This window comes from Porites lutea, chromosome 1 (assembly GCF_958299795.1).
Source record: "Porites lutea chromosome 1, jaPorLute2.1, whole genome shotgun sequence".
Taxonomy (NCBI): Eukaryota; Metazoa; Cnidaria; class Anthozoa; order Scleractinia; family Poritidae; genus Porites; species Porites lutea.
Window position 1 is genome coordinate 36677826 of NC_133201.1, and position 24764 is coordinate 36702589.

The 24764-nt window shown below is 38.4% G+C and overlaps 1 protein-coding gene across 1 annotated transcript; it reads left to right on the forward strand.

The window, feature by feature from the left end:
- Positions 1 to 8884: 8884 nt before the first annotated feature.
- LOC140929134 (putative adhesion G protein-coupled receptor E4P) lies at positions 8885 to 23673 on the forward strand. The gene is made up of 8 exons (XM_073379006.1): positions 8885 to 8991; positions 13466 to 13519; positions 14750 to 14910; positions 15026 to 15140; positions 17111 to 17261; positions 22917 to 23040; positions 23128 to 23185; positions 23644 to 23673. Exons 1-8 carry the CDS (start codon positions 8941 to 8943, stop codon positions 23671 to 23673), a joined length of 744 nt encoding a protein of 247 aa, XP_073235107.1. The 5' UTR covers positions 8885 to 8940.
- Positions 23674 to 24764: the final 1091 nt, after the last annotated feature.

Below are 24764 nucleotides of genomic sequence, written 5' to 3' on the forward strand. Positions count from 1 at the left end.
TGGGCTCAGTTTAGCAAAAACTTTCGAAAAATCCTATTCTTATTCAATTTCCTAAATCACCCGTCCGCCCAGCCACTTCTGAATTTTGCCAAGCGCCAAATGTGCAGTGCGAGCTGGTAGTGTTTGAATGAACACTACGCCGTGTTTGCAGTATTCGAGGCAATAATATCGCTCAAAGCTTTTTTTTTACAACCAATATACCACACCCCACAAATAATGTTGGACGCGTGTATCCAGAATTTTTTCCGATTTTTAACTTTGTATAGGGTGGGGGGGAGGGAGAAATGCAATAAAAATTTCGAAAAGGATGCGCTGTTTTAAGAGGGAACGGAGAAATGCAACAAAATATAAATATTGCGGTATTGACCCAAGAAACTTTTGTCCAGGATTGTCTGAATCCTGGTTTTTTGAAAAAAGTCTGATTTTTTTTATTTTTCCCTTGCGTTTTAGGAAGTTTCATAAAAGGTAGGTGATCACATGCAATAATAATGACTTTTGAAACTATTTTCTCGAGATAGTACGTTTTTACAAGGCAGTTCGCTCATTAGCCACATTGAGCCCATTCCCCTACACTGGAGCTGAGTATAGCGGAAATTGGTCAGGCACGATGTTTCGAGCATCGCACACAGTACTCGGTCGCAAAAACACAGTGTATTATCAATATTCGCTAAAAATTAACTAAAGAAACACGGCTCAGGTATATTTCAACCCAAAATTTATTGCATTTGAAATAATATGCGTAAAAATGGCCATCCCGTAAAGTGAATACAACAGTACTCACTTGATTCAGTTCCGGGCTAGCAAGAGCCTACTAAATCTGCAAGCGGACAAGTCTCTCCCACCTCACACTGACGCCTCTGTTCTTACCAATGAGATGGGTGAATACTTCATCCATGATAGTGGCTATTAGATCAAAGCTAGCTGGTGACACGGTCTCTCCTGCGGTTACTGAGCGGGCGCCTCACGGTTCATCGAGTAGTGGTGACCTTGTCACGCTATCAGAGTTTCAGTCTCAGAGGCTTTAAGGAAGATGGCTGTGGCTTCTATGAAGACATGTACTCTGGACCCTCTTCCATCATCCATATTGTCGGTTTGCATAGAGGAGTTACTACCTTCCAAACGGGCGTGGCTGTTTGATTTTCACTGAACTGAAACGCAGTTCCATTGCGTTTGGCAAATATGCTACAAACATTCTATGTGCGCTAACATATCACACTTGCGACTAATACTTTACAGAAGTTTGTCATATATCGAAACTGAGTGTGTCGAGGTCTAGGAAACCAAGCCAGCTCGGTTGTCTGGGCTCATTAGTATAGAGGGTCCTTTAAAATCGCTTGTTAAGGGGGCATTCTGGTTGTTTTTTCGGGGAAAATGATGGTGATTTGGGAAAGAAATAAATAAGAGTAGAAAAGGTATACACATAAAGCAGTTAGTCCGCTAATGGGATCAGAGGCACTCCTTGTTGGAGTCTCTGGTATTAATTTGTCTTCTGATTATTCACTTCATATTTTAATTTCTAACAACCCCTAAATCCAATATTTTCCAACTTTTCCAACATTTTTAACATCCTCCCTAATTTTTATACATTAAAAAGATTCGAAGAATCATCCAGAAATTCTCAAAAAATTATTGAACCAAGGAATCCATCTTAATTGAGTCATTTTTTGATTCACGGATAACTTGGACAGCGGATAACGCGAGGAGAGCAGAGGAAAGTCATTTGGATTATAGGGTATGGTTGCAAGAAACTCCCATGATTTAATCTAGAGTAGCTTTAAGAAAGGAATTAATTATGGTTGCGTGTTTAGACCTTAAGACCAATATTTACACCGAATGGTGACACTAGTGGCAAGTCCTAAGGGCGACCCTTTTCGTAGACCAAAAATCCGATACAACTTTGTTTTAGGATTAGCTACAAGACACCATTAAATGGTCGAAAAAATAATCCTACCGTTTGTCGATAATTTTGGGTTTGCTGACCCAAAACGAAATCTGCTTAGCTGATGTTTTGATTCTCGGACAAGTCTCACCTCCGGACATTTCTCTTATTTTCTTTCTTACCCAGCTATTTATCTCTAAACGTGACATACCGTAAAATTCCGATAATAAGCCCCGGGTCTTATATTTTTCAAAGGCCCTTTTTGAGGGGCTTATTTTTGGACGGGCTTATATTCGGAGGGGCTTATGTACGGAGGGGAATTTGCGTTTCAAAATCGATTGGGCTAGCATATAGTTGGAAGGAAATTAACCGTTTTTGCTTTGCTTTACTTTGTATTTGAGGGTAATTTTCCAAGTACAAGCCCCCGGGGGGCTTATTTTCTGAGGGGCGATTTCACGGAGGGTTTTTTGTGTTACGAGTTTAGGGGAGCTTATACATGGAGGGGCTTATTTTCGGAATTTTACGGTAGTTTCAGCATGGGATTCAAATATGCCAGCATACCAGCAGTTTCAAAAGCGCATTTACTAGAATTTTGAATGAAATATTGGTCAATTTTTTAGTCAGTGCCAGTAATGAATTAGGTAAAGTTTGGTAGGAGACGGAAGAGGAAAATCTAGTTCCTGTTGTAAAAATAGTAAAAGGGACGGGAGACGATTCAGGAAGAGGATCAGTATACTGTGAAGAAGGCTTTCTCCCATTCACTCAAGCCTTCCCTAACCCCCTCTAAGTAATGATCGGTTTCTTAAAAACTTACTCACTAAGTATTAGTCACAAGTGTGATATGTTAGCGCACATAGAATGTTTGTAACCGGTTAATGATATTTACTGTTTCTTAAAGAGCCTATTTGCCAAACGCAATCGATCGTGGAACTGCGTTTCAGTTCTGTAAAAATCAAACAGCTACGCCCGTTTGGAAGGTTTTATCTTTTACGTGTTTCAACGTCGAAAAGAAGCCCTAAACGAATACAGCTGTCTCTATTTTTTAGGATTGCCTTCGGCTCCTGATTGATTTCAGATTTGCCGATTTCCGGATGATCCGGATTTCCGGATTTCCGGTTTTCCGTATTTCCGCATTTCAACATTTCCGGTTTACGTGTCAACCTGCATTTGACCTTGCAGAGCCGGTTGAATAGAAGGTTTCTTGGAGGTTGTAGCTCTGAAATCTCAGTTTCCTGATCCAAAATGAGATCTTCCAGTTAATTTTCTGATTCTCGAGCAAACTTTCACCTCTGAACGGTTGTTTTACCGAGCTATTTGGCTCGAAACGTGACATAGTTTCACCTGTTTTGATCTGTTATCTTGGGATTCAAAAATGGCCGCATACCAGCAGTTTCTAAAGCACATCTTACTGGAATTTTTGTGGAGTCCGGCATCTCAGGGATTGGAATATGTCTCAATTTGTGAGTCAGTGCCAGTAATGAATCAGGTAAGCCGTACTTTTGACAAAATCTGCTTGAGATAGATCCTTTATGCTAAATCTGAAAATATCGTATTAGCTCGCATACGCGTTGATACAAATGGTCATAACTTTTAAAATACTGAAAACGTACATGGGGTTTTGTATATTATTAATAACAGGTGGTCTATCTTTGCGTCTATTTAGTCTAGAGCTTTCATCTATGTCCCAAAAGTCAGAAATAAGCTTTTAAAACAGGGTCATTTTTGGCCTTTCGCTCCAAGGCAATTAGTTGGGGTCATATTTTGCTTGATTTCGTCTTTCCAGCTAAATTTAGTGGATAACCATTACTTTCAGGAAAAACTAGAGATGTTTACCTATAAATAGGTATAAAATTCATTGGTAGATGTTGCAAATCAAACATTTTACAGCGCCGCAAAAAATGCCAAATTTTCAGTTTTCAAGACGTGTAAAATGGCCGTGGCGGGACAAAATACTCGGCGCCCCCCAGCGCGGCCAGAAAATTATTGTGAATCAAAGCAAACCTATTTTAGTTATAGTCTCGATAAAGCCTTTCACTCGCCAGAGTTTGAGGCAAAATTATTTTTCACGCGAAATTGAGTGGGCGGTTTTTACTGAGACAGCCTCTTAACACGGGCATTTTGATGCTGCATTGTTGTGAACAGAAGTTCGGTTGAAGGGCCTTGCAGGTTGAACCGTTCACAAAGAGTCTTAGACACAAAACTGACATTTAAATGATCGTCGAGGACTGCATACTGCAAGATTTCCTTCTCTGGCTCTCCCGCTGGCCTGACCCACACTGGTACTATTATGGTGTGATCAAATTCACCGCTTTGTTCAGGAGTTTGACATACCCTCATACAATTTGAGATGGCAGCATTGTCTTGTGTTAGTTCCTTGTGAAGGCATGTGGGATGTGTTCCTGAACATGTTTTAATTTTGGATTTCAACCTCTCCTTGCAGTTCGCTACCCGATGACTCTTACTGGCTGCACAACCCAAACACAAACGTTCGCGGAAGAAGAAGTCTCTCCTTTCACTGAAAGGCTTTCTACAGAAATCAGTGCAGTCATCTAACTTGTGCTTTGCACCACAAAACAGACACTTCGTCAAACCATTTGGACCAGGGTCCTTTGATTTACTAGAACTAGTGGGGTCTGATTTACCGTTACCACGACCCTTAGCTGATGTAGACAAAAAACTACCCTTCTTATTATCTGGTTTCGGCTTCGGATTTCTGCTAAATCTTAGACTACTTGATGTGGCGAGGCCTTCTAACTCTGGGATGTTTGCCTTCTCTGTTGCTTCTCTGATGAAATCCGCAAACTTGACAAAGGTAGGGTAAGTGGCTTCACCGTGGGTATGTCTTCATTGTTTAATTGCATCTCTCCACTTGGTTTCAAGGTAGTAGGGTAACTTGGATAGTAACTTTACATTCTACTTTGCATAGTCCAGTACCGAAAGACCTGGAATGGTGTTCTTTGCTGCCAATACCTTTTCTAACATATCTGAGAACTCCCTTAAGGCACTGGCATCCTTGGGTTCTATCTTAGGCCACTTCTCCAACTTGTTAATAAATGCTGTACTCACAACATTACAGTTTCCATACCTTTCCTGCAATACAGACCTGGCTTAACTTTCTGACAAGCATCTTCTGTCCCAATCAGAAGATAATATTCCACAACTTGCTTTGGCTTTCCAGTAACAAACTGATTCAACATATTCAACTTGATGTCTGCTGCCAGTGGTCTAGAGTCAACTAGAGCATTAAAGTCACTCTTCCACACAGGATATTTCAGGGGGTCACCTTCAAATACAGAAATGGTCAGTTTTGGAAGTTGTTCAGAAACAAACAGTTCTTTGCTCACAGTACTTTGTTCTAAGTTAGCTTCTGTTAACTTGTCCATACACCTTTCTAATGATGAAGCAACTTTTTCCCACCCTTCACAGAAGGAGTTAACTTGACCTTGAGGATGAACAAACTGGTAACTTGAAGGGGAATTCATAACTGTTGACATAATTAGGGTTCGCTACAACAGGGTCCTTTGTTTTCGGCATTCTCTGATAGATCGACAATTAAAGGCGAAGACTTCTCGCAAACATCATCCAAACAATTATTTGAAGCAAAACTTACCACCTCACCACAAGCATCCGACATTGAAGCCTCTGGAATATCACTCACCTCTCGAGACTTGACAAGCACTGAATCCAAACCAAAGGCAATCAGAACTAACTCTATACAAAGGTTTACACAACTTGGTATCCATTCAAATCCTCCGCAGGTCGTCCGACTCTCGTTATGGGCTATTGACTCAGAGGCCATAAAAGCGAGAGGAATAATTGTTTTGGTAAAATCCAACTAGTTGGTCAAAAATATCGAGAATAAAAAAAATTTAGCTAGTTAAAGCTAAAGTAAGCTTTTTTTGCCGCCAAAAAGCCGGCGCTTTTCGCTACTAGTGGGCTATAACATATAGCCTAGTAGTAGCTCAACCAATCAGAACACAGCATTGATAATAGACCACTAACTAGATTTTACTGAATAGTGATAACTCCTTACTACGGCATTGCTGATGAGTGAAACAAACCTTCTGTTCTCCTTGTCTTAATTTCAGACTACGCCCGCTCCGTCTTTATTTTCAAAATTTTACATTCCTACTTAAAGCTAAATTTAGAACCACGAGAAAATTGTCAACAGTATCCACTAATAGGCCCAGAGTGAGACCTACCCCCAGATCTGAAACTTCAGCTAGACCTAGCAGCAAGCCCGAGTACAAATCGAACGTACCAAACTTATCTACAACACTACTGCCATCGTCTCCAGATGATTGGACAACTCAAGCTTCTTTCCCCAACGTAGGAACGTTCACGACGAACAAGGCGAAATTGATACACGTAAAAATTGTAAGTGTTAAAATTAAGGTCATCAACCGCAAGACGGTTAACTCAAAACATTTCCCTGTATAGGTATTCATGGCCCAGTTAGTAGAAGAGCACTGCATCTCTAACTCAAAAGGCCTTGGGTTCGAATTCGATTGAGGTGCCCTAGATTTTATTGGGCGGGGCTTGATCTGAAATTGCTTTTAAGGTACGTTAAAAAAAGTAACAACAAAAACTGTAACTTGTTTTGTAACATTACTGCAGAACGAGTTGGAAAGTGATGTTGAGCTTCTTTAATACCACCCACGTTCAAACCTGTCTGGCAACAAATCACGTTGCAAAAACCTGATTTGTGACACTTGTAAAAAATATTTTAAACAAGTATCTAGTGTTTTAATCTATTTGATTCAGTCATTTTATATTCTATATTCAAAGTCTTCAGTTAATCTGAATCCGACGGGATCAAGGCACGTCAACATCGTAAGTTCATTTCGTCGTGATGCGTAGAACTTCCGTCACTTAATTTAAGTTCTTTATGATATGATGTCGTTGTATTTAGTTAAAAAATTGTTAGAAATGGGAATACATATACACGAACCTAAGTCAGCTTCTTGATGCGTAATTTTTTCATCCGTTTTAGTACCTCATGTTTATCATTCAACTTCAAATACAGCTAAATGGGAGAAGCAAGAATAAAAAATAGGAGACTACTCGTAAAATCAGAGTGAATAACCTTGTGTGGCAACTAAGCGTGTAGTAGAAGCTAACTTTCTAGGAAAGGACCAATAGGCTACTTGCACTAAGAGGTCACGTGACCAATGCTTTCTTTAAACAATGAGTTGGAATCTTGCTGATGCCAAAAATTGTTAGAGCACATAAAAATTATCTTACACCCGAAATTTGAGAGGAAACGCATTTAAGGGAGATATTTTGTGGCACTTTGATTTTTCAGTAGATTAGTATGATTTGTATTGGCCGCCATGTTGGAGGGCATGCTCTTGCCCTCCAACAAGGCGGCCAAAACTACTTCTTGCTTATATCTTGTTCAACGTTTCATAGTTACGCTCAAATGTGCTGTAAACGTTATCACATCATCTTTTCAACATTTTCCTTGAAGTTTAAGTGCAAAATTTGTGTTCAGAGAGAGGTAATTCATAATTTCAAAAATCGCATTTTGGTCACGTGACCATTTACGAACTTATTCATTTTAAGAAAATGGTGCGGGTTTGGAAAACCAAATCACCATTATTTTGTTTAAGATATGACCCACTAATCGTTTTTCGAAGGCAAAATTATATAACTTTCATTTTCATAAAAACGGTGTCACATGCCTCTTAGTGCAAATGGCCTATTTATATGCAGAGTAGTTGACGTAAAACAAAAGAACCTTTTGTTTACTGTTCAGGGAAAATTCTGCTTGGTATTGTTTCATAGTTTTTGTACTTTTGTTTTTCGTAATCTGGGTGCAGTAAACGAGATGAATGCCAATTTCACGCGCGTTTTGTCCAAATTCTAACAATTTCCCGATCTTTTAGGCGAGGGAAATTATTGGGATTTGGACTACACGCAAGTGGAACTATTCGCTAGTTTCACGAGTATACCGTTTGATCGCCTATTGCTTTTGATATCATGGGTGACAAATAACCCTCACAATCATTTTTACATGATTTATAGTATCGAACGAGAACTCCACACACTGAAACGTTTACAGCTTAAATTTTGGCTTAAGTTCGTAATTTTCAGATTTTTTTTCTAACAACCTGATAGAATCCTTCTTAATGTGCTCTTTCGTGTCTTCAGGTTTTCTATTCTCCCCACATTTTCTTTTCTTTTGTTTCTTTTATGTGCTTATTATTATTAATGTTATTTTATTAGTATTACTTATAATGCATTTAATGTATATATATATTTCTATTCTATTTTCATGTAGTGACAGCTCGAAGATATTAGCTTGTTAGCTACTCTAAAATTCAAGTATAAATAAAATTTCTGTTATGTTATGATGTCCTTTTATGCTCTGACATCCTCATACCATTTTAAAGCTTCGACGCTATTTTGGGACTGAGACAAACGTAGCTTTGCAAAGACAATTAAATTTGTAATTTCACATGAGAAATTATAAGTTAAAGCTATAAGATTGGGGTCAAAACTAAGGAAAAATTTGTCACACATGATATTGTATTGTTTATTCCCTTTAATTTAATCAGATTTGAAATTAAAGATAAGACGGAACATGAGGTTATTCCTACTTTTCTGGCTTTTCTTTGTTTTATGTAAATGAAACCTGCAAATAAAGGCAACAGAAAACAAAACAGGATCAAATAACGTTAGCTCTGTAAGTTTATTTCTTAATACATTTCATTTCTACTATTATATATTTGAATTTTCCTATTATATGGCTTTTATTTCTTTCATATTTATCAAATCTGCAAATTAAGGCAACAGAAAACAAAACAGGATCAGATAACGTTAGCTCTCTAAGTTTATTTCTTAATACATTTAATTTCTACTATTATATATTTGAATTTTCCTATTATATGGGTTTTCTTTATTTCATGTTTATCAAATATGCAAATTAAGGTAACAGAAAACAAAACAGGAACAGATAACTACAACTCTGTAAGTTCATTTCTTGATACATCTAATTTCTGATATTATAATTTAATTTTCTTCTGATATGGCTTTTCTTTCTTTCATGTTTATCAAATATGCAAATTAAGGCAACAGAAAACAAAACAGGATCAGATAACTTCAAATCTGTAAGTTCATTTCTTGATACGCAGCGGAGCGCAGCGGAGCACCCTGGGTTAGAAAATTTGGTTATCTACCCATCCGAGAAATTTTGGTAATCACGTGACCGTACGCCCGACCATCCGTCCGCACCACAGGCATACCAATGTAAAATAATTCAATTAACAGGTACGACACCACAGACAACTGGAGGTGTTTTTGGCGGGAAATAGTATTGCCGCCCAGACTTTTAGAGAGAAAAAACAAGAACAAAGTCGTGTCTTTTTCGACGTTAATTTTGATGTTTACACTCACGTGGAGAAAGAGAAAGAGAGAAAGACGGAGAAAGAGTTAGAGCGAGTGATTAAAAAAAAGGAATCGAATGTCGTTGGGAGAAAAACATGAAAATTTCCTGGCGGCGGTGCCGTAAGAAAATGAGAAATGCTACTAGCAGCCAGCAAGGTGAAAATAAACGGCAGTGAAAAAATAAAAGCGAACATGAACACGGGAAACAAAATCTTTGGTATGCACGTGCGACAATTCCTCCATAAAAGTAATGTGTAACTAGGAAGTTTGACGTTTTAGTCTTACAAAACGGCATTGTAGTCGTGCAAAACAACGGCAAAAAAAGACAAAAAAGCGTGCTGCACGTGCGAATTTGTTTTAATTTGGCTAATAAGAAAAAATAGTGTGCTGCACGTGCAAATTTGTCTTTTTGCTCATTAGATCTATTCATCTTGATGCTCGTTTTCATTGCCGTCCCCGTTTAGCATTACACGATTTATTTTTTTGTGTTTATAATTATTATTAACCAGAGCTTCGCTTTTAGCCCTGGCTAAATCTATTTATTACATTTAATTTCTGCTACTATATTTGAACTTCCCTATACGTGGCTTTCCTTAATCTTTCATTTTCATCAAATCTGCAAATTAAGGCAACAGAAAGCCAAACAGGATCAGATAACGTTAGCTCTGTAAGTTTATTTCGTAATACATTTATTTTCTACTATTATATATTTGAATTTTCCTCTGATATGGCTTTTCTTTCTTTCATGTTTATCAAATCTGCAAATTAAGGCAACAGAAAACAAAACAGGATCAGATAACTTCAAACCTGTAAGTTCATTTCTTAATACATCTATTTTTTGCTATTCTATCTGACTTTTCCTCTTATGTGGCTTTCCTTAATCTTTTATATTCATCAAATCTGCAAATTAAGGCAACAGAAAATAAAAAAGGATCAGATAACATTAGCTCTGTAAGTTTATTTCTTAATACATTTAATTTCTACTATTATATATTTGAATTTTCCTCTTATATGGCTTTTCTTTCTTTCATGTTTATCAAATCTGCAAATTAAGGCAACAGAAAACAAAACACGATCAAATAACGTTAGCTCTGTAAGTTTATTTCTTAATACATTTCATTTCTACTATTATATATTTGAATTTTCCTCTTATATGGCTTTTCGTTCTTTCATGTTTATCAAATCTGCCAATTAAGGCAACAGAAAACAAAACAGGATCAGATAACTTCAAACCTGTAAGTTCATTTCTTAATACATCTATTTTTTGCTATTCTATCTGAATTTTCCTCTTATGTGGCTTTCTTTAATCTTTTATATTCATCAAATCTGCAAATTAAGGCAACAGAAAATAAAAAAGGATCAGACAACATTAGCTCTGTAAGTTTATTTCTTAATACATTTAATTTCTACTATTATATATTTGAATTTTCCTCTTATATGGCTTTTCTTTCTTTCATGTTTATCAAATCTGCAAATTAAGGCAACAGAAAGCAAAACAGGATTAGATAATGTTAGCTCTGCAAGTTTAGTTAATTAATACATTTAATTTTTGCTACTATATTTGAATTTTCCTCTTATGTGGCTTTCCTTAATCTTTCATGTTCATCAAATCTCCAAGTTAAGGGAACAAAAAAGAAACCAGGATCAGATAAAGTTAGCTTTGTCAGTTTATGTTTTAACGCATTCTGCTTCTAGACTCGTTTAGATTTCGTTTGTTAGGTCGCTGTGGGAAAAAAGAATGAAATTGAATAGTACATAGTTTCATAGTTATTTATGCGACTGTCAGAAACAGTCGTTTTTCCACCTTCATCACATACATATTCTGTTTAACCCATTGACGGCCATGCCAGCCAAAACCGGCTGTACAAGAGTACACTGCTTTAAAAACATTCTTAATCGCGCGAATATTGCCTTAACTATCAGTTGTGATACTGGGTAGAATGTCCCTCAAAATGGGATATTCAATAAACGCAAAAAGGTCATCTCTTTTTGCAAAATATCACCTTTTGAATTTGGACAAGAACAAAAAATCATAGAAAAACGACAAAAATCACGTTTTTTTGCCTTCAGGATTTTTATAGAAATCATCGCTATAAAACCAAAAGTCAACATTCACAGTAAACTTCAGTCCTTGTTCAAGCTTAGAAATGCCTTTTTCGTTCTTATTTGTTTCTCGGGCCGAGATACAGCCTTTTGTTCTAGTGCATCCTGGTCTTGCCTCGATCTTCGACATCACGATTGCACTGCGTGCTGGGAAATAGGCAGAATTTTTGACAGCGCCACTCCAACCTACCACGGGAATGCCGCGCTTGTTGTGATTTTCAGTGGTCGAAAATTACAGAATATCCCGTGGTAGGTCAAGAAATCCACCAGTAGTCGAGTCCCAAAGCTACTTCATTTAGGAGCGGCCATTTTTCCAGTTCCTCGAGCAACAAACCACTTCTTTGAGACTCTTAGCTTCCGCCACGCTTAATGATGCTCATCAAATAGCCACTAAAGATGAGAAATGGTTGCAAGCTTACCAAAAATCACATACAAACCAAACTTCAGCTGTTATTATAGCTCAGCGAAGCAAAAAGACTACGTTAGAAAAACGTTTCCAGAAATGTCGAGCCTTCAGTGTTTTAGAACATCATCACCTTCCATAGTAACCCCAAATACGGATTCACGAAATCCTATGGATTGTTTTTATGTAGAAAATCACTGGAAACCGTAAAAAGTCCCGTGCACCAATGGGTTAAGACAATAGGTGGGTTCACACTGGACTTTTCAAGTGCACTTGAGACTAACTTGTGTGTGAACAGGTCCTATTTCACTTGACTGATCTTGACTAGTCGTTCTTAGTTGCCACAGAAACTTCAAAAACCACAGAATGCCGAAGTGCGCTCTCAAGTTAGGTCAAATCCTTTCTTGAGACTGCACTTATCCAATTAAAGCGTCGGAAGTTTATTATCAAACTGTCAATCATCTCAAGCCAAAACTTTCAATCTCAAAAGCGAGCAAGCGAGAAATAATGTTCGAGAATACTGATCTCCACAAAATGTAAATGTAGGTAGGCTGTTCTCGGTTCTGATTCATGAGCTGGTTCAGAAATTTCACGATTTCTTTTTTTCACTATATTTGACAGAAACAACGTTACTGTAAGACTTAGCTGTGGAAAAGAAGTGACTTATGTTTCACAAAGAGCGATTTGCCTGTTGTGCGTTTTGTTGGATGCATTTTATTCTTTTTTCAACTCGTTCAAGCCATGTTTTCTGTGTCCACCTGCAGCAATAGGCATTTACAAGATGAGACAACCTCAAGACTCATGAAAGAAATAGAAAGCCACCAGATTTACTCAAAAGAATTTTAATGGAACAAGAAAAGTTCATACGAAACGGTAGTAGCAGCGGAGCTCTAGCGCTGCTCTAGCAAAATACTCGAAGCAACGAGCTCAAAATACCGGCAAGGAGAGCTTTTAGAACACAAAAGAAGGTTTATCCTGCTTCGATTACTTCGATGAAACCATCTGTCGCATTGTTATTCTTTCATTTTGGCACAGTTAAAGAAGATTGTTGTCAATAAACGGAAAATCGCCTTTTGCAATAGTTCTACGGCTCTAGTCTTCGCGGCCGCTTTAATTGAACACATGTACGGCAGCGTTTTCCCGAGCTATTAAACTCCGAGAGAAAGATTAGTTCCAAAACTGGAACAAAAGTGCTCATCTTAACTTTAGTGTGAACGCCATTTCTTGGCAAAAAGCTGAGTGCACTTCAAGTGCTTTTCGAGTACACTTGAACTCAAGTGTACAAGAACAAGAAAATTTCCCAAATGACTTACTTTCTAATGACTTACAAGACATGTACAGAACCAGTGCAAGTCATAATTCTATGAAAATAGTGCATTTTTTTAAATTTTGTGCAAGAGGTATTATGGCTCTTGTTTTGCGCTAGTAAGTTTTGAAAAAACCACAATTGCAATCCGCTTCAATTTTTTGGTCACTTAATTTGGTGGCAGTTTCCATTGTTGGAATTTTGATAATTCCTTCTCACAGCCCCCGGTGTGGGAGCATAGTACTAAAAGTTCAGTGAAACCTTTTAGTATGGTCACCTTCTGTTACAGACAGTTGTCATATTCTTATCATTTTGACTTAACTGTTTTCAGGAAACTTTCCGGGACCGTCTAACCGTCTTGTTCTTTTCTTTTCTTTTCTTCCAGACAGAGACAACATTAAAAGAGGGGAGATGTTTACTAGATATGGAAGATGTAAAGGTAAATTGACTGATAGTAGTTTTCAAGAAAGCCAATAAGTGAGGCCCTATGCTTTAAAAAACATTTTACCTTCAGATCGGCAAGAATTGCGATGACTTTAAATGCGGCACATTTGTCAACAAAAAATCTTGAGAGCGTCTGCATTTTATTTTGTTGTGCTAGCAGTGTTAGGAGAAAAATACCACGGAGCCCTAGGTTTTACTTGTCGGTAAACACTCTTGAAGGAACTGCTTGAATTCCTCACAAAATAACAAAAATAACCGTCCATTTGAGTAGTTGGTGATTAAAAGATTATTTTAACTGTCAAGGATTATTTCATACAAAAAGAAAAATGAAAAAAAAAAAAAAAAAACCTTCTATCGCAGAAGCACTCCATATAGCCTTCATCTAGACGGAGACCATTGTAGACAGTCGAGCCCTCAGTGCGGTCAGTGATGACGTCAACGATTACGAATCACTGACGCCGAACCACTTCCTCATCGGACGGCCATCACCCTACATGCAGCCCACCCAGTCAATTTGAAAAGCGCGAATTTAATAGCCACAAGGAATGGAGAATAGCCCAGGCACTCGCGGACGCAAGGAGAGCCTACCTTAAACCCGTCAATCCCTTCCTAATGGAATAAAGAACAGCTAAACTTAAAGGAAGATGACTTTATCGGGTCACAGGAGTCTCACATTGGTCCCTTGATAGAGTTCTGAAGACATTTTCAGGAGATGATGGGAGAGTGCGAATGAAGTGAAAGACACCCAACGAAACTTTGATGCAGCCTACCGCAAAGTTGTGCTTGGTGGAAAAATCTGCTTCATAGAATGGACAATGTCGAACAATGTTTTACTAAGAACGTTTGTAGTGTAGGAAACTTTTACTTTATTGCTTGTATCTTAGCTTGTCGTTCATCTTATGGTCTTTCTGGGGAGGGAGAGAAGATCAAGTGGAGCGGCCGCTGGCTATGTTATTCGTGGTAAATTGTAAAATTTCCGTGATTACCCGCGAGGGTAACTCGGGAAAACGAGGTCAGTAAGAATTAAAAAGTTGTTGTTGCCTTACAATAGTCTCGACAACGAATTTGTTAATTGGACTAACCACCGGGGCAGTAATAACTGGCAAAAGTACAAACAATGGACTAGGTCATTCGCCTAGGCACATCCTCTTTAAGAACATCACATTGTGTCGATTTTCCACTCTAAAAGTGCGAATTTACTCCCTCTATTTGATTTTTGTTTCAGATTGTAGAAAAACAACTTGGTAACCTCGTTATGGATATCGGGAACGAAAATGATCCTGTATTTAGGCTCGAACAAATATTGGAAAAAAAAGTGGAGGTCGTGCTTCTATGCTGTTCCATCGGGGCAATAACTATTTACTTTATCGTGCTACTAGTCCTAAGGTTAGTTGTTGTGTTGCTTTTAAGGAAAAACCAGTGCCTTATCATATCGAAAAACTCGTCCTTAGGTTCATGAAAAACCGTTGACGTGATCTAAAATGTTAATAATTTGTTTCAGAGTGGAAATCACAGAAAAGATTTTCGTGCACGTAAATATGCTACTTTCGCTGGGCATTGCACACCTGGTGTACGTATTGGATTTTACAGTGTTTACCAACAGAGAAGAACATCCAGTAAGTAGTTTATTTATCATCTTGAAACCCATACTAGGCCTTTTTCTATGTCATTGACAGGTGGGAGGCCAGGGCGAGTAACATTCTTTGAAAACTGCATAATTAATTAGATTACAAAGCCAGAATCCTTTTTTGTCATTCAATATTAAAATATTCTTTATACCTTAAAAACAGCTAAAATTCGAAAAACAAACGAACAACAGAAAAACCATTCTTATATCGATTGATGTTTAGTTCTCTTCATTTGCCTGATCCTCCTCAATTTCAGGATATAAAGGGATTTTTAGCCTTCAAATAGCAGTTGCCGTACGTCTAGTTCTTTTTTTGCTGTTTTTGCTATGTTTTAGGCAGTAGTCTGGCTATTGTTTCGACATTCTCTGCCTTTAGCCTGGGCAAAGATAACTGTGTCATCGTTTTAATATTTGATATGTCAGCTGCATTCGACACAGTCGAAAATCACATAGTGCTACAAGACTCAGTCGCCGTTTTGGAATCAAAGGAAAGGCACTGGCTTGTATGTGGTCCCTGGTCTGGTCGATTTTACTCTGTGATGTAATTTTCGGGAAGAAAATGAGGTTTCAATACAAACGAAACTTTACGAGACAGTGTTTATTGATCTGTTTGCCTTCTTAAGCTCGATTCGAGGTTTTCCTGATGACTAGCGAAGGAGGTAAAATCAAGTAAAGGCAAACGTAGGTGAATTTTGTTCTGTTATTTGTGTTTTTTTTTTTATGGCCCCTTAAATTGGATATATATTGAATTCAGGCATATACGATTAAGTGCGTTTAAGAAAGCCGTTAATTTTTGGTTACATTATTGCGTACAAGAAATGTTCCTTCCACTTGCAACAAAAAATGCGGTAGAAAGTTTGAATTTTGAAACCAAAATTGTAGATAATATTCTAAAGCAAATTTTGCGTAATAGGTCTTTGGTCCGGCCGCCGGACGATAGGATAAACCAGCAAAATAATGATTGAAAATGGAGAGCCTCAGAAAGTACAGTTTTCTTTTCGTTTAGTTATTAGGAAATTAAGATTCATGAGTTAAAGTGAGGATCTTTCAACTTTGAGTCACATTTTAAATAAAGCACTTTCATTAATTGGAGTAAATGATCAAAATCGCGTACAGCGTATATTCGATCCTTCCGATTGGTTCCAGTTACTATACACTGTTTTTCCGAGTGATGTCCTCAAAAGTTATGATTTGTCGTATCCTTTTTACGCCGATGACAGCCAGATATACATGCCCTTTCACCGTCACTGGTGAACCTGGGTACTCCAAATCTAAACGTGTATCCTTGACACCAGTAGTTGGATGAGAGCCAATAGGATCAAACTCAATAACGAAAAAACTGAGCTTTTGGTGCTGAACGCCTTTCATTGCCCCCTTAGGCAGCTAAGCATCGTTTACGCAATCAGTGAATAAATTGTAGCCACTAACTCGGCTAAAACCATCGGTTTTTGGTTTGAGATCAATCTACAAGCATGTGAAATTTCTCTGCAAGACATCTTTCTGCCAATTACGTAACTTGGCAACTATTAGAAGGTTCCAAAAGCACTGTGAAATTCTCTTACATGCCTTTGTTACAGTGTACTTCCGCTAATCAATCAATCAATCTTTATTTGTACTCACTCTTGCTCAAAAATGAATTACAACAATGAAAATATTAAAAGTAACTCTCTTTTATCTGGTCCATCTGGTCTCCTCAGCATCTGTTGCAAAACATATTTAAAATACTGCGGCCAGTTCCCTCACGCACCCAAACAAATACGACCACGTTCCCCACATTTCTTTCTTTTCCAGCAGATATCTAAAACGTCTTCCAAATCTGGTCCACCCTAGCTGGTTACAAAGAGTTAGTCGGGGTATTTGAGCCAATCAAAAACGAGAAATATTTTGGATGAGATGGTAACAAGTAAGGTTTAAATTTCTAAAATTCGGATATGTACACACTTTTTTATTGTCTTTTAGGTTCTCTGTTCGACTGTTGTGGTAACTCTTCATTTTCTGGAAACAGCTCTGTTTACCTGGATGTTTGTGGAAGGGATAAACCTCTACAACAAGTTGGTCAAGGTTTTTTCGATGCGAAAGCAATACTTAGCTTTCGCGGCAATAGGATGGGGTGCGTTACTTTTCTTGATACTTCTATTCCAGTCATTTTGTGGTTGGACCCGGAACTATAAATGCAACAGAAGCGTTCTCTTCGCTAATTACTTAGGATTAGACTAATATATAGATTTAGCCAGGGCTAAAAGCGAAGCTCTCAATAATATTTATAGCTTGTTGAACAAAATATCAAATCGTGTAATGCTTAGTGGCGAAGGCAATACTGGAGAATGGTGAAAAACAACAATAGGTCTAATTGGCAAAAAAAGCAACTTTGCACGTGCAGCACACTTTTTTTGTACATTTCTTTGCCGTTGTTTTGCACGACTGCAACGTGAAACTTCTGATTGCTGCCAGAAAACTACAAAAGTTTTCTGGCACCAATCAGAAGTCAGAACGGCGGCGACCGTTTGGAACTGGTCTGGTAAGACATTGTCCCTAGGGGTTCTTCTCGCCGTTCTTTACTTTGCTTCGTGCCATATTTTTCCGCCCGTTTAGACTTTCCCTCGCCCCTACTATCTGCCCCTGGGTCTCCGAGGATGGTTATGCACTTGGATCAATATATATTTTAAGCTTAAGTCCGGAGTTATATTTTGGAAAACGGATTTCAAAAGCTCTTGATCTGCATACTGGCCAAGCTTACGACCAGATACAAACCATAAGCTGTCAACTCCCTCCTCTGAATTAGCTGAATTTTTTTCAATGTTAGTTGACATACTGGCAAACAACACACAGTACACCACAAACTGTACCAATTTACACCCAACACCCAACACCCACCAGTGACCCACTGGCGAAAGTTAAACTTGTCTTTTGTACGTCGTCTTAATCATCAATTACCCTAAAATCTCCACTGGGTTTGCCCCCAAAAAATAATTAAACGAAGCCTTTTATTGGTTTTCGGGATTTAATTACAGAATTACAGGTCTATGCCCAATACAGTATTAAAATGCGGTAAAGCAAAAAGATTCAATGCTCACAGTCTCTCATAAATACCTGTCATTTAGCTTCCTCTTTCAACGCTACAGCTAAGCGAACTTTGAGAGGAATGATATGGGGTTTCACTAGCTCTGAAGAGCTGAAAGTACGCACAAAGTATAATACATCCTTTGGTGAGCCTCCTATTGCTGTGGCTAAACTCCTCAATCTTGCTGTACACTCGGCCCTCAAAAGTGTGACCGGCGGGATGATTGCCCGTAAAATTTGCTCGACGATAGAAAGGAATCTTTAAAATTCATTACACCACTGGTCATTTCATTCCAAAAAAGTACTTAAGTGTAGTTTTCTATGACAATAGGAATCTTAAAATCGCCAAATCCAAGAAATCGGAACAGTATTTCCGTGATAAAATCGAAATTTTTATCCCTCTTCGATGAAAACTTTGCTCATCATTTTTAAAGTCATTGACGCGAGACGTGACGTCATACTGGCAGGCGGACTGTACCACAGATTTCCTTGGAGACACCCCCTCCCCCCCCCCCTTAGTCAATGTCAAGGGTAAAAACGTTTCAAATCGCCTCACGTTTAAATTAAGTAACGGTCCTGAAAAGATATTAAAGTGTATAAAACGATAGAAATATAATTTACACGGTCATTATGCAGCTAACTTTGTTAAATCTAAACTTTCAAGTATTCTCCCTTGATATATATACAGTCGAGCCTCCACTAATGTCCACCTCTCTACAACGGCAACGGCCACTTAAACGTGTGTCCCCAACCGCCAAAATAACTTCTCGACATGGGCCAATTTTTTTTTTTTCCAAAGACAGATGAAAAAGTCAAGAATGGTAATGAAATTTGATCTGCATGGAACGTTTGAGATCAATCGGGGCAATCGTATTTTCATTTTGTTTCATTTATACTGCTGCAGTAAGCTTAAATAGTCTAAGATAAATGTAGCGAATGTTGCGAACTTTGCTCGTTTTGTCACGTCAACATTTTGATTCAAGACATAATTCAAGCTTTTTGAGTATATATTAAATATGATAGGATTACTATGATTACAGAACACAGTAAGCATGAACTTAACACAATAACTGACATGTTGTACTCCCTAAAAAATGTCATATAATCACCCCCACCTTCCCATAACGGCCACCTCTCCACAACGGTCAGTTTCTTCTGTACCCGGCCAAGGTGGTCGTTTTGGAGAGGTTCGACTGAACACTCAAATTCCTTTAAGACCCATGCAGCACGCAATAACAACTTCAATGGATGCCCAAACACCCTAAAACAAGTAAACATGCTAATGAAATGAGATTGATTGTTACTTTCTGGAAAAAATTACGCTGCAAAAGAAAAGTACGTTTTGTTAACAGCTCTTGGCCACCATAAATGGAATGGATATGAAAAGTTTACACCCTGAAAAACCGTCAAGTTTCATTATCATTAAACAGTTAACTTGTTTCTCATTTGTTTGTGTCGATTCATGTTTCATAATAACACTCAAACTGTACATTGACTTAGTTTTAAGCACGCGTGATATCATCAGTATTCAGATTGCAAGTCAAATATTCAACGAGCCACTTACTTGCTCCCTTAGGTGGGGAGAGGTAACATATTTCTTCAAAGCTACGGATTTGCGAAAACCGTAGCACGGAAAGAGGTAGTGTCACGCCCAAAAGGACTTGAATATACAACATGCAACAAACACAAACATCCTAACTACTGCAATAGGCCTCACTATTAGGAAGAGATCAAAACGGATAATGGGGCCCCGTTTAATGGATCGAAATTTGCGAACTTTGCTCGGGAACAAGGGTTAAGACACCGAAAGGTCACCCCTGGGTGGGCTGAAGCTAATGGTGACGTGGAGCGTTTCATGCAAACCCTCAAGAAGAGTGCGAGAATTTCTAAACTTGAAGGAAAAGCTATTCGGGAGGGAGTGCAAACAACGGTTGGCAACTATTGCGCCACGTCCCACCCAGCGACAAAGAAAAGCCCAGACATGCTCATGTTCGGTAGAGAGCTACGGAGGAAGCTACCGGAAAGGATCGTACCTGCAGGAGAAATTCCATACGACCGAATCAGACAAAGACCCAATCAGAGACGTGGCTAAAAAGAAGCAGATGAAAGAGTACCCGGACAAGAGACGGTACGCCTGGGAAAACCTTATAGTGGTTGGAGACCAAGTTCTTTTGAAGCAGAGCAAAGCAGATGTTCTGACCTCAGCATTTGACCCCCGACCCTTCTCAGTAATGAGGCGTGAAAGGAACTATGATCACCGTGAAAAGGGGTACGGAGATTAAATCGCGGAATTCATCCAATTGTAAGTTGCTGAAGCACGCGAGGGAGGATGAGTACGTCGCTGTGGATTTAAACCAAGGTCTGGATGCATCCCGCGCGGAAGAAACTGAAACCAGAGAAGATTTGCGTTTGCAACCCGGCAACCTCGGCGTATCCAGTGAAATGACAATTGGCGGTCCACGGGCAATACTGCAGTAAGCGGGCCAAGAAGATCAGCGTAAACAAGAACGTGTACTTGGAACACTATTTACAGGGAGTTTGAGCCACACTAGACAAAAAGGGGGAGATGTAGTGTTGGGTCTCAAGGGACTTAATGCAGGATAATTATATGCGAAATGAGCGTGAACACTCTAACAAAAGAGGGACTAAAAGCGTATGATGTAACCGTTTATTGAGCCCCATTCGCGACTTTACAAGTATTTTCCCAGGTAGATAACCTATTAAAACATAAAAAAATTGCCCTAAGTTGATTTATCGGGAATGACGGCGTGCGGATCTGACAGGAAAAAATGGACTGTTTGATGGAGATAACATCAACGCAAACATCAACGTAAATCAGAACGTCGTTTCTCGACACTAGCTAAAGCCGCCATGGACAAGCGATTTGTCAGCTTTTTGAAATGAAAAGATTCTTTTCGTTTATTGGAAATTTTGCAGCATGTATTGTAGAGAACGTTTCGACACGGGCTGAAGAGCAGCCGCTCTGCAAAACTTATAGCCGGTGGAGTGAATTCCGGACAAATCATTTTGCACGTTTCGACAAGGTTTCAGACGTGAGATAAAGCCAAACATTAAAAAACAAGAAATTCCGCATCAATCGCTCAGCGTTTCAACCCCCTGTTATCGTAAACCTTTTTTATCACAGTTTCTGCAATCGCCTGGAACGTGTTCTATTGGAAAACAAAGTAATTTTACAAATCTGGTAATCCAGGGGTAATCTGTTATACTTCTGTTTTGACGAGCTGTCAATTTACAAATGAATCGAACCGTGAAATATCAAGGGGCGTTTTCCAGAATCGTTGGGTTTGCCGGCAAGCGTGTCCTCTTCTCCCCTCCCCCTTCCACCTTCTTTTTTTGCTCCCGCTCTACCTTTCGCGCAATAACTCGATTGAAAACGCTTGGGACGCAGGCTATATCGGGAAGGTCTCAAATGCTCTCAAGTTATCTCGTTCTTAAGCAACTCCCCCTGCTAGGACTCTGTGGGACTTTTGATATGTTATTAAGGACGGTTTGATGATGACAGTTGGAGTATCCTATGTTGCAATTAGTTTCAGGTTAACCTACTATTTTCTACAAAATGAATGGAGTATTCATGCGCTGAGATCTTTCTCAGAACATTTTAATCAATACACAAAAAGTTGTTTTATTATTATTATTATTATTTTCATTTTGCCTCATTTAAATTATATATATACACACAATTCAGAAAGATGATCCAAGGGAGCCCATGCAAGCCAATAAAACTTAAGAAAAGGACCACCTTTAAAAGTTATATGACTTACAGTGGGACCATACGAACCGAGGCCACCGAGATAAAATTTTAAGACAAATTTTGAAAGTAGCCAATCACAAGTCCAGCTTAAGACAATGAAATTGCGCATAATTGTACTCAGTTCAAAATACGTTGCGAACCATTTTTCTAAAGGATATAAATAAGGATTTAGGAAGTTTGTATAAACTAAGCTGAAAAATGTTTTGACAACGACTGCGTTGGCGATAATCAAAGCCAGCAGCAAAAAAATTTTGAGCAATCCGACCTAAAATCGATGGCCGCTTCTTTCAAAATTTGGGGTTTTCTTTTCCGCCCCAACTCTTCGTTGATAGCTCTGTCAAATCATTCAAATTGCGATTCACTCGCTAAGAGTGGCCCGTACATGTAGCTGTTTACCTTGAAACGAGTGGTCGTCGCCTAGTTTAGTTCGGATTGCTCAAAATTTCTTTACTGCTGGCTTTGATTCCGGCCAACCCAGACGTTGTCAAAACATTTTTCAGCTTTATTATATACAACGTCACGATTCTTTATTTACATCCTTTATAAAAATTGTTCGCTGGGTCTAGTACAATTATGCGCAATTTGATTGTTTTAGATCTCGACTTGTGATTAGCTTATTTCAAAATTTATCTCAAAATTTTGTCTGGGTGGCCTCGGTTCGTGTGGTCCCACTGTAATTATGAAATAAAATACTGGCAAGTGAAAATAGAAAGCAACATATTCGGAAAAAAAAAGAAAAAAACGAACAAACAAACTTGATTCCGTGCTCTTGAGCGGGACATGAACTCACGTCTCTCTCTGCTCAGCTAGCTAGTCAGGTATGCTTACTACTAAACACGCTGGTTACGCCACAGCGTAAAACCTACCAGTGACTACAGTCAAATGATACTAAGACTAGCGTGATAAAATTAATTTTGATTACATTTATTCAAGGAATTCCAGCGGTCATTGTAGGCATTACAGCTGCCATAAACCCCTCTACGTATGACATGAAAGCACCATTGAAGGAAGTCATATGTGGACCATTTAACTTTACTGGGCGTCCTGAGAGAGAAAGGTAATCAACCACGTTATATCTTTTCTTCAATTTTTCTCCGATTACCTCTCTCTTTCTATTGTTGTATAATTGTATATTTTATCGTAGATGTTGGCTCAATGGAAGTACGTGGATCTACAAAGGGCCAGTCTTGTTTTTTCTGTTGGTAAGAATTGTAAATAACGTCATTTCTACTATAAATAAAGACTATAAACATTTACTCGTTTAAAATACAATACTGCATTTTATCATTAAATAAGTCGAACCCGCTTAACGGACACCCGCCTGATACGGGCAGTTTTCCTTTTCCCTGGAGAAAGCCCTCACAATTTCTCTAAATTGAACCAGCTTAATTAGTTTCAAATTTCAACTAATCGATAAACTGACACCATCATATGAAAGGTCATGTTGAGGTTGGTAATTCGACCAGTTTGGTGCTCTAAGGTTGAACAGGGATCAAGTTATGACTCTTGAAACATAGTTAAAGAGCCATACAAACCTCTGTAATTTTGTGACAGCGTTCCCAAAGCCATATAAACTCTTTTATTTAAACTATAAAATTCGTCATGCATCTACTACTTGAAAGGAACTAATTCGAAAATCCCTGTGTTTGCTCATTTTTAGGAATATCACAGAAATGGTGAAAAAAATTAAGAGTTTATATGGTTTTGGGGGACGATGTCACAAAATTACAGAGGTTTGTATGGCTCTTTAACTATGTTTCAAGAGTCATAACTTGACCCCTGTTCAACCTTAGAGCACCAAACTGGTCAAATTACCAACCTCAACATGACCTTTCATATGATGGTGTCAGTTCATCGATTTGTTTAAATTTGAAACTCGCCCCAGTTCCCTACGCAACTCCGAAATGGCCAATACGGACACTTGTTTCTTTCCCAATCAACGAATTCCAAGGAAAGTCAACCTCGCTAATGCAATAAGTGTGTGCTGTAATTAAACTTTTCTTTTGGAAGGTAAAAAATACCCTTTGGTGACAGCTTGCTGATGTTCCAACGCTAAAGTACACCGTATAGAATCGATTTTAGACGTCAATTACAGACTACTTTGCTACTAAACGAGTTATGCAGAGAACGGTGATAGGACTTTCCTTTACAAATAGGCAAGCTTTTCAATTTAAGAAAAATAGAACAGCTGATCTGCACCAATCAAATGCCAGAAAATACAATAGGTAATGCAAACTAGCCAATCAGCACAAAGTCCCTATGACAACGCGTCAAAAAAAGTCTCGTTAGCTGACGGCGGTTCGTCAGGGAACACTCTTTGATTCTTGTAGCTGAGAATGTCGTTTTTTTTAATGCGGTTTTGTTTTGGCTTCTTGCCTGGGCCATTTAAAAAGGAAAATGTATGATCAAACTGAGGAAAGTTTGTATAGAAACATACAGCGATTCTTGAAAATGTACTCAAGCACTGAAACTTTGGACAACAATAAAAAACACTGATATAGTTGCGTTTAGATGTTAGCATTACAAAACAAGCGGACAAAGTCTGCGGAAATCGTTTGAGGTAATGAATGAAATGTCTATTTTTAATAGCTTAGGTGTTTTTGTTTCAACTACAACTGCGGACGGGTTCGAATGTACAGTATTTCGTGTCTGTGACACGCTAAAATAATCTGGATTAACTAACTAGCTATATAATTGATAAGTAAGAGGACTACATGCTTGTCCAATTTGGAAATAATTGAATTAAAATTAGACAAGGCCGTAGGCCGAGTCCTATTTTGG

Coding starts and splice junctions, on each gene's coding strand:
- LOC140929134 (XM_073379006.1), top strand. CDS start 8,941: ATGCAAATTAAGGCAACAGAAAACAAAACAGGATCAGATAACTTCAAA. Junction 14,911..15,025: donor ATCGTGCTACTAGTCCTAAG/GTTAGTTGTTGT, acceptor AATTTGTTTCAG/AGTGGAAATCACAGAAAAGA. Junction 23,186..23,643: donor CAGTCTTGTTTTTTCTGTTG/GTAAGAATTGTA, acceptor GCTCATTTTTAG/GAATATCACAGAAATGGTGA.